This window comes from Octodon degus, unplaced genomic scaffold (genome assembly GCF_000260255.1).
Source record: "Octodon degus isolate 3935 unplaced genomic scaffold, OctDeg1.0 scaffold00058, whole genome shotgun sequence".
In the NCBI taxonomy this organism is placed as follows: Eukaryota; Metazoa; Chordata; class Mammalia; order Rodentia; family Octodontidae; genus Octodon; species Octodon degus.
The window spans coordinates 52,113-61,601 of record NW_004524634.1 but is presented as its reverse complement, the minus strand read 5'-3'; the positions used below and the strand labels follow the sequence as shown (position 1 = coordinate 61,601).

At 38.8% G+C, this 9,489-nt stretch overlaps 1 protein-coding gene across 1 annotated transcript; it reads right to left on the bottom strand.

Annotated features, from left to right (window-relative positions):
- Nucleotides 1-2,024: 2,024 nt before the first annotated feature.
- Nucleotides 2,025-6,649, bottom strand: Gkn1 (gastrokine 1). Its single transcript, XM_023718446.1, has 6 exons — nt 6,554-6,649; nt 5,076-5,129; nt 4,851-4,988; nt 3,707-3,814; nt 3,008-3,149; nt 2,025-2,293 (listed from the first exon to the last, which is right to left on the bottom strand). Exons 1-6 carry the CDS (start codon nt 6,629-6,631, stop codon nt 2,196-2,198), a joined length of 618 nt encoding a protein of 205 aa, XP_023574214.1. The 5' UTR covers nt 6,632-6,649; the 3' UTR covers nt 2,025-2,195.
- Between the last annotated feature and the right edge of the window lie 2,840 nt (nt 6,650-9,489).

The following is a 9,489-nucleotide window of genomic DNA, read 5'->3' as shown; positions in this document are numbered from 1 at the left end:
GTCCGGCCCACGCTGCGCCTGGGCTGGGACTGGTCCCGCCGGCGCAGGGTAGCAGGAAACTCTCTGCACACTCACCGGACCTGGGCTAGGACTGGGTCTCCTACCTCATCTTTAAAGGTGGAAGCTAACTTGGTGTTTAGTGTCTCCCCTTTTATAAAGATTTAACCTTAAATTTCTACTACATATTGCTGTAGATACTACGGTGAAATTTTAAATATGTTGCTTCCATTATTTCATAGTTATAATTTTAAATGTTTTCTAGTTTTAACCATGTAGTTTTCTTTAGCTATTGGGTGATTTTGATGTATACTACTTAATTTCAAAATAAATGGAATTGTTTTGCTTCAGTTAAAGGGGTTTATTTCTTCTATCTCAATTAAATAAATATCAGAAAAATATGTTTTTTATAAAGCTAATTATCTCAAAGTTTTTGAGATTTGATTTATGTCCATGTTTGTGCTTAATTTTATAAAACTCATATACTCTGAAGAATATATATTCTAGGGGCTGGGGAGATAGCTCAGTAGAATAAGGGCTTGCCTGGCAAGCACAAGGGCCTGAGTTCAATCCCTGGTTCTGCCAAAAAACAAAAAAAAAAGCACATATATTCTTTAGTATTTTATATGTTCATTAAAATAAATTTAATGCAGTTAAAAGTTTTATACCTTAACCTTTTTTTGCATAAGTTGTTGAAAAATATATTTTGGAATCTTCAACTAGGATAATGAAGTTGTTTAATTTTACTTACAATTTTTACAATCTTCCTCTTAATGTTTTGATAGGTATATAGAATCCAGAACTTTTGTACCTTCATAATGAATTTAGTTTTTTAATCACAAAATAGTAATGAGATGATTCCATAAATTGTGGGATTTATCAGTTCTCAGAACTCAGTTACATGGCATTGTATAGTTTATGAATCACATTTTTTTTTTGCTTTACTCTATAGTAAGGCAGTGTCTTGGTAACCTTTGATGGGCCTTTGACAGATTTTACCTTCCATGGTTTAGGGATATTCAAAAAAATACTGCTAATCTGGTAATTCATTTCATATGGACAGCAGTGAAATTGGGCTAGGATAAAGTAAATTGTGCAAATTTTCTCCCATTAAGAATTGATACATGTGTAAGTATTTTTCAAGTTGTGGAAATTAATATCTTCAGTTTTGATTTTTAGGGTTAATTTGATATTTCTCATCCCAGTACCTGGAAAGGCTTAGATGTCTTCCTTTAGCCTCTGGGATTTAAAGAAATTATCTGGGAGGAACTTTTTGAAATGAACAGCAGGTTCCTATTGTAACACACATTTATAGTCTTTTTCTCTGAGAATTGTCTCCTGAAATGCAAGCCCTTGTGGTGTGTGTGTGTGTGTGTGTGTGTGTGTGTGTGTGTGTGTGTGACTTCACTCTCCCTACTATCAACAAATGGAGGTTGTGCACTTTTGAACCAAAGTGGGGTCAAGGAAAATCTGAAGCTGGGATTGAGCATGACGACATCTCTTAAACTAGAAAGATATATGGGGTGCAAGGCAGATATTTTTGTTCAACTCCTCTGAGCACAGAAAAAGCTATCTGCAGGATGGAAAGAAGAGGAAAGTAGATTTTAGAGAGGAACAGAGAAGGACTACCGAGCACCTGCAGGGATGCAGGGGAGCAGTGCAGGTCTGGGATCTGTAAACCTCCATTCCCACTTCTTGATAACCTTAGATTTATGTGATTCTATCTCCTTGTAATAGATCTCCTTTTCTGGCTTAGGCTGCTCTGAGGGCATTTTTGTCCTTGCTAATCTGAAATGTTACTTTGCATAGCATCTATAGAGCAGCCTTTATAGCAGTTAATAGCCTTGGAAGAATTCCCAGCGCTGTGGTTAGAAACATCTGAAGCATCTGAAGGGGTTCTTTTATAGGGGACAGGCTTTGAATAAAGGCTAACAGTTGGGTCTACTGCCCGCCAACAACTTGCCACCACCACCTTGGACTTATTATCCTATGGGTTCCAAATAAGAATGATAAGATATCTTAGTATGAACCAAATGCAGTGCTAAATAGGTTTATTGAGCCTTAAAGAAATCCAATTGACTAGCAGAAAACATTACCAGAATGACATGACAAAAATAATCAAAACATATGTTTTTCTTCCAACACAGCATACTCTGATGACTTAGATGACTGAGTGGCTTCCCTTTTTTTTTTAATTTTTATTTGCTTTGAATGGTTGATCCACAGAAGGAAATGTTCAGAATCCAGAGTATATTAGCATCGTAGCACTTTTCTGAGTAAAAAGCCAGGTTTGTTTCTGATGAAAAGAAGAGGACTATTTCAGTACTCTTTATATGGGCAGTGAAGGTGTGTCACAGTTTCCAAACTAGGCATGTACTACTTTCAAGATCTGTCTGTCAGTCTGTCTCTGTCTCTCTCCTGTCTATGTGTCAATCAATCAAGATAAAATCACTCAATTCAGAGATCCAGGAAGTTGCTTGGTATTTTTTGTTATTAGGGAGACACATTTTTTGGAGTAAGCTATTTTTGAATGTCTAGGCATTAAGTGTTTGAGCTACAGAATAGAACAGACTCTACTGACATTCTTTTATGGAGGCATGTATACATTCTCTTAAATCTATCTAGAGTTTACCCTCAATGCACTATTGAAAGGGAGCATTCTATAAAGTTTAAAAGCAGAGGATATAGTGCCAAAGCACTTGGGATTGACCCAGTCATGCGCTTTGTGATCTCTCTCTCTCTCTCTCTCTCTCTCTCTCTCTCTCTCTCTCTCTCTCTCTCTCCTGCTTCAATTTCCTCATCCATAAAAAAGACTAACAAAAGAACTTGTAATACAAGATTTCTGTGAGTAGCAAATGAGTTCACATATTTAAACCACATAAAACAGTGCTAAAGAAGTGCTAGCCTTGGTAACTATTCCCTACACCACTGGTACCTTCTACAGACATGCCCAAGGTAGTCTGACAACTCTACCAACACTCAGTGGAATGTACGATAGGAGAGTACTCACCTGGAATCTCTTCAGCCACATATGTTGGAAGCCCCTGGCACATGCCAGCAATGTTTTGTCCAAATTTGTTCAGATCATCAACTTGGTTAGAGCTGACAGAGTACCTCAGAACCTTTGGAGGCTGGCCCCCTGATCCTTTACCCTGAATGTGGAGAAAACACACGGAGACAAAAATATAGTAAGAATGAGTACCATGCCCAGTGGTTTGCTGATTTGCTAAGGGGCACAAGGCCAAAATAAGGTGATTGCTTGACTATAATTTTTTCATAAACAAAATGAAAACAGAGCCAGCTCTAGTTTGGATGTGTTAGTACTTCTAAATGTCCTAAAAGAATCTGCTCCTCATAAAAGCAAATGTCTGAGTTATTCTAAATCAGACATTTGATCATTTAAATTCCTTGGGTTGGGCTATGTGATAATCAAATTGTCAGAATATGTTTATTGTCTCTGCTGTATCAATGAGAGCTACCAATTTATCAATTGTAAGAATATGAACTTAGGCAAATATTTCCAAAAAAACAGAGATCCCTATTCTCATCTATCTAGGCTATGTTGTTAGGTAAAATATAGGAAACTCAGTCACATTTAAATTTCGAATAAGCAAAAAATTACTTTTTACTTATTCTTCTTCTGTGGTCAAATGGGAATAACCATGACCTTTCACCTCCCTCACCAAAAATGAAAGACCTTTATTTTTACCTTCTCCTTGGCTAGAGCATCAAGGGTTTGCAGAGAGGGCATGACCTCATTGTTCATTTTGTGCACGATGCATGTTTTCTTGGCAAAGAGTCTGGTTGCAGCAAAGCCCTATTTGGGAAGACAGTAGGTGGTGAGCCATATGCTCTCCAAGGAGCTTCTCTTATCAGAAGTCAGCTTCATCCACAGAAGGAAATGGAGCTCCAAGGTCCTGAGCTGAGATGAAAGCCCTAGGTTTGGCATTATCTTGAAACTGTACCTGCTGCTAACATTTTTAGGGACAAGGACAGATTGCAGTTCTTTGATGGGCAAGGAGAGGAGAGGAGAGGAGAGGAGAGGAGAGGAGAGAGAGAGAGAGAGAGAGAGAGAGAGAGAGAGAGAGAGTCAGGAAGGAAGAGAACAAGCATAACATTCAGACTTTTATCCTCAGTTCTATTGTGATGAATTAGTCTACATATGTACATTTTACTAAAATAAACTTTAGAAGGTTATTGCATTTAGTCTTCTTTGATCCTTACATTTCAAGGAGGCAGGTAAATCAAAAATTAATTTTCTAATTTTTCAGATGACCCACCTGAAACAGTAGCGTATTTTGTATAAAAGTGTAAAGTTGGTTAGATATACAGCTAGTAGTTACAGGCTGGGTTTCCTCACTAGTGTCAAGTGTTTTATTTTCCCTCCTTTTACCAGTTGATAGTATAATGTATATTTCTTCTGGTCCTTTTGAATTAGAGGTGAAATGTCAGTTTCTACTATTTTAGAAAGAGATTGGAGACAAAGCAAGACAGACTATGCTTGGGCAGTGGTAATGTTATATAAGTTTTTTGTCATCATGACTGAGGCTACCTGCAAGCAAAACTAAGGCTGTTAATATTTGTCTAATATCACTATAAATCTTTGCACATAGTGAATCCTAATAGCTGTCTACTGGTTTGCATTTAATTGATTATTCCATACTAATAGCACTTACTAATTCTATGTGGGAAGCAAACTTCAGTAAACAAAATAATTTCTTTTACTTATTACTGTTTTGTTATATGCAATTAGATTTTGTCTTTATTTTTTTTCTGGTTAGCTGTCATATTCTTTGTTGTTGTCAAAAAAGACACCAGTTTTAAAGAATGGAAATTTCAGGTTGGCCACCTACATTCTGATAATCCCAGAGGGCGTTCCAGGAGTCCCACCCGTTGTTGTTGTCAACGTTGGCCACATTGTGCGCATTATTGATGCTCACTGACTGCTGCCCACTCCCAGCAACGTTGTTGTCATCGTTGACGTTGATGTTCTGAAGTTAGGAAGAGATGGAGAATGATTTAACATCACATTTCCTTGCAAATCTATTTGTTAATACACTTTAAAAAGTGGAACTTACATATTCAGCCAGACCAGGAGTCATGCAGAGCGCAAGAAGTCCCACAAGAAGCATCTGAAATCACAAATAACATTGGTCACTGTCACTTGGCAGTGACGGCCACTTCTTTTCTCTATCCTCCCTGGTGAAAAACACTTACTAATTTTCCAATTTGTTGGGTAACTTTTTTTTTCTTCTTTTACCTTGTATTTTTAACCATAGAAAGTTTAAAGATAATATAGAATTATTGATTCATTATAAATAATTTCACTTTGCATGTTGACCTAAATAAAAGTTGATGAAGAATACTTTTGAAAATAAATAGCATACATGGTTGTGAGTTTGATACCCAGTACTGCAAAAAAAAAAAAAAAAAAAAAAAAAGTTTTCAGGAGGGCTGGAGAGATAGCTCAGTGGCATAGGCACCTGCCTGGTAAGTGCAAGGTCCTGAGTTTGATCCCCAGTACTGGAAATAAAAGGGGTATAAGTTAATTTTCCTGATTGATCTGGAAAGACATCCTCCTAATAGTAAAAATATTATTTTTCTCATTAGTTTGAAGATTTTTAAAATTAGTTTCAGAAGGACTTAAAAGGATTTAAAAATAGTCTTCTAGGAAGTGAGAACTGGGAAAAATTTTAGAGAATGTTAAGTTCAAAGTAATCCTTTTCCTGAATAGGAAGCTAAACTTTAAAGGTTAAGTGACTTGGCCACAGTCATACATCTTGTCCCCAGTAGAACCAAAAGGACAATCAGATCTTTCAACCCATATTTGGAACCCTTTCCTCTCTTTTTAAAATCTGTCTGCTATTAAAAGGACTGATTTCAAGGACTGATTTTACATTTAAAGCCCCATTATAGAGCATTTAGATGTAGATATTACAAGGTGTAGTTCATTGAAACACAAAAATACTCATCTGCTTGTCGACCCTTCGTAACTTATTATAAAAATATACTCCATTTCTAGCACTGCTGGAAGGATATAGGGTCCACCTCTGCACTCTCAGGCCTCTGTCTGGTCCTGCAGTTGAGATGCTGAAGCAGTTGAGATGGAAAGCACCTCAGAAGCTTTCCAAAAGCAATGCCACAGACAGGGCCTGAGGCCAACCTTGCTTACCTGGTCACCATTTCAAGCAAAGAATGTGACACCTAATCTCTCACCTATATGTTGTGATAATCAGCTTCGTAATTGGCCTGAACATGAATAGGAGTTTTGGTAAAAAGAATTAAAGAATGAGGAAAGATCAAGCACATGCTAGGGGTTAGGAACTCTTGCCTTGTGTAGACAACTGAATCAAACGATGTGGAAAGCAATTTTATTAAAGATATGATATACTTTTGTATTGAGATGCTTGTAGATTCTGGATTCTATAAAAAAGGAAAGAGAAAAATTTTTTTTTTCAAATTTTCCATTATGGTGATATGACCATAATAGGCAGTATCTCAGAGTACTAAGCCTCCACTTACATGATACTAAGTTGAAAGTAAGAAATGTACTTACTGTGCCTTTCATGTCTTCAGGAATGCAGAGGAGCAGAGGAGCAGGCAGGTATGGACCTGACGAGCAGACTTCTCGCATTTGTACCTGTCCAGCTTTACTTAAAACAGGTGTGTTTGGGTGGAGTCAAAGACTTATCTTTCTTCCTTTCCTGAACCTGTGCTGGGCACCGGGAAGCTTTTGAATGCCTGGTTAGCAGGGCACTTTGACATGGAGCTGGTCTGACTCATCACTTGGTATAGTTGAAAGTATCACAACAAGCTCAACATGATGTGGATAACTTCTGGTCCAGTTGAAGCAATAGGTGTGTTCATACATGGACATTGCTCAGATTTAGAAAAAGAATAATCTGTAAAACCAAACAAGCACACAGATGAAAAACTATTTGTGTACCTCGCTTTCCATATAGCGGCTTCATAGGAATGTGGAAACACTTTCCTCTTCTTTCCTTACCTGATCCCACTGTAATGGTTTTGCTTAGGGGAAAGATGTTTTATGAGTGACTCTCACCAAATCTGTCCTGTTTTCTGCATTCCTGAGGCCTCTCAATGATAGCATCACGTATCAGGTTAGAAAACTGGGGGGCTGTTGTCAGCAGTTTTTTCCCACCCCCAAATCCAGTTAGTTACCAAACCTTGTCATTATGTCTCAGAAATGCCTTTCTGCTATGGCCTGGCCACAGCTCCCCTCGCTGGACTCTCACCACAATTGTGTAACTGATCCCTCTGGTCATGGGACCCTGATGTTTCAGTGCATTTTCTCTAAGGTTATCTGCCTACAGCATATCATATCAATAAACACAGCTGTGCTATGCTTAGACTCTTTCACTGGCAGCCCTCAAATAAAGTTCACTCATTGCAATGGCACCCCGGGGCCTTTATAATGGGCATTCCAGCTTTCCCCTCTGTTTCTGTCCTTCGTGCCATGTCCTTATGCTGCTGCTACTCCAGCTCCCATATTCCTAGAATATCCAACACATTTCATGCCTCTGCCTTCGCACATGCTTTGCTCTGACCCTGGAGGGCCACCCCTTTGCCTCTCTTTAATTGGCAAGTTGCTGTTCATGTCTCAGATCCTGCTACGTCTAATGCTTCTCCATTTCCAGCAGAACACGCCCCCACTGTTGGAAAAATAAATAACTCCTTTTACTTGGTTCCGGGCTTTTTAATTCTCAGAAATTACATTAAAATAATAAATTTTTTCATCAGAGAGAAGGAGTAGAGACTGTCACTTGGGGCAAACAAATAAATGCTTAGGCAGGCTTAAAGGTAAATTAAAGTTTGTTATTTTTCCTGCTCTCTTCTACAAATTGAAGCTGGTAGTCAAATTTGCTGAAGAAGAAAACTATCTTTACTTGTTTATCTACAAATTTTCCCTCTGGAAACCTTCTTGTACGTAGCTGTTCTCTTATGAGGGACGGGATTCTACATAGGAAGTTACGTGGTTATAAAACATGGCTCAGTATCAACGTTTTTGGAGAGAGAGTCTTGATATGTAGCCCAACCTGGTCTCAAACTTGTGATATTTCTCTCTGTCTGTGTCTCTGTCTGTGTCTGTGTCTGTGTCTCTGTCTCTGTCTCTGTCTTTGTTTTTCTGATCAACCCTCGCCTGAATCTAGGTCTCATCTGAAGCAAAAACATGAGCAAGTCTCTTGCTCCTGAAGTTTTATCGGTTTCGTACCCGTTCGCAGGAGGAAGACAGCATGGGTCTATGGTTTTTGTCATCTCCATAGGTGCTCGATTATGCTCACCTTTACGTGATGCTGTGGCCCTTTAAAATTTTTCAATTGCATGAAAGAAGATGCCCAGTCTAGAGGGTATAAAGTGTACACGTTGTATTTATCCATTTCTGAGTTTTGGTGCCGGGTGTGGATGTGCTGCCCCACAAGTGCACAGTGACACATGCAGGGATCGCAGGCGATAGTGGGGTTTCATGTGAGGGAAGCCAGCCCATAGGCAAATAGAGTTTGCCCTGCCTGCAGAGTTCAAGCTGTCAGAACCAGGTCCTATCACCATCCTATCTCACAGTGCACACACACCCACAACCTCATTTACACCACACCCTGTTGGGTCAAGTTGAGTGAAAACTCCCTTGTTTGGAATAAATGAGATGCATTCCATGTACAATATGGATTTGGGGTGAGACTTAGAGCTTTTCCACAGAAAATAGACTTTTCACATTATTTTTTCCCACTTTCCTACTAGTGAAAGGGAATGGTCACCTACAGGGCACGTATCCATCTTAAATATATCTTAAACACGCCCATTCCACATTCCCACTGCTGTACACACCTGCGATCAGGCCAATTCAACAGTCACTGACACCCCTCTAGCCCTTAGCAATCTCATCTTTCCTTGAATTGCTGTCCTATTCTTTGATATTTAGGGCTTAGTTGGTTTTAGCCCATTAGTCCTTATGCTATATTTGTGTGGGCATGGAAGTCCCTGCATGCAGAGATTCTGTCTTAGTCTTCATGTTATTACTGTTATCATTATTATTATTATTTTTTAGTCTGCACCCCAGTTTTCTGGTTTTTGTTATGGCCCCAAGTCAGATGGTTCACTGTGAAATATGAACCCATTTCCTCTCTGGTAAAACTTCTGCTCCTTTCTGCATCTTTGCTTGCTCAACTATAGCTAAGGCTCTATTAAAAGCTTCTGTGACTGCAGCCCTGGTGCTGTGGTAATGGCATATTAAAAACACAATGACTGTTTAAATTAAAAAAATATTATTATTGTTATTATCATTATTATTATTTTGGCAGAACCAGGGATTGAACTCAGGCCCTTGTGCTTGCCAGGCAAGCACTTATTCTACTGAGCCATCTCCCAGGCCCTTAAAAAATTATTGTAGTAAAAGATACAATATCAGTCTGGCCAGATAGCTCAGTGGACTAAAGAACCTGCTTAGGCAGAGCTCAGTGGCCAGTGTTCGATCCC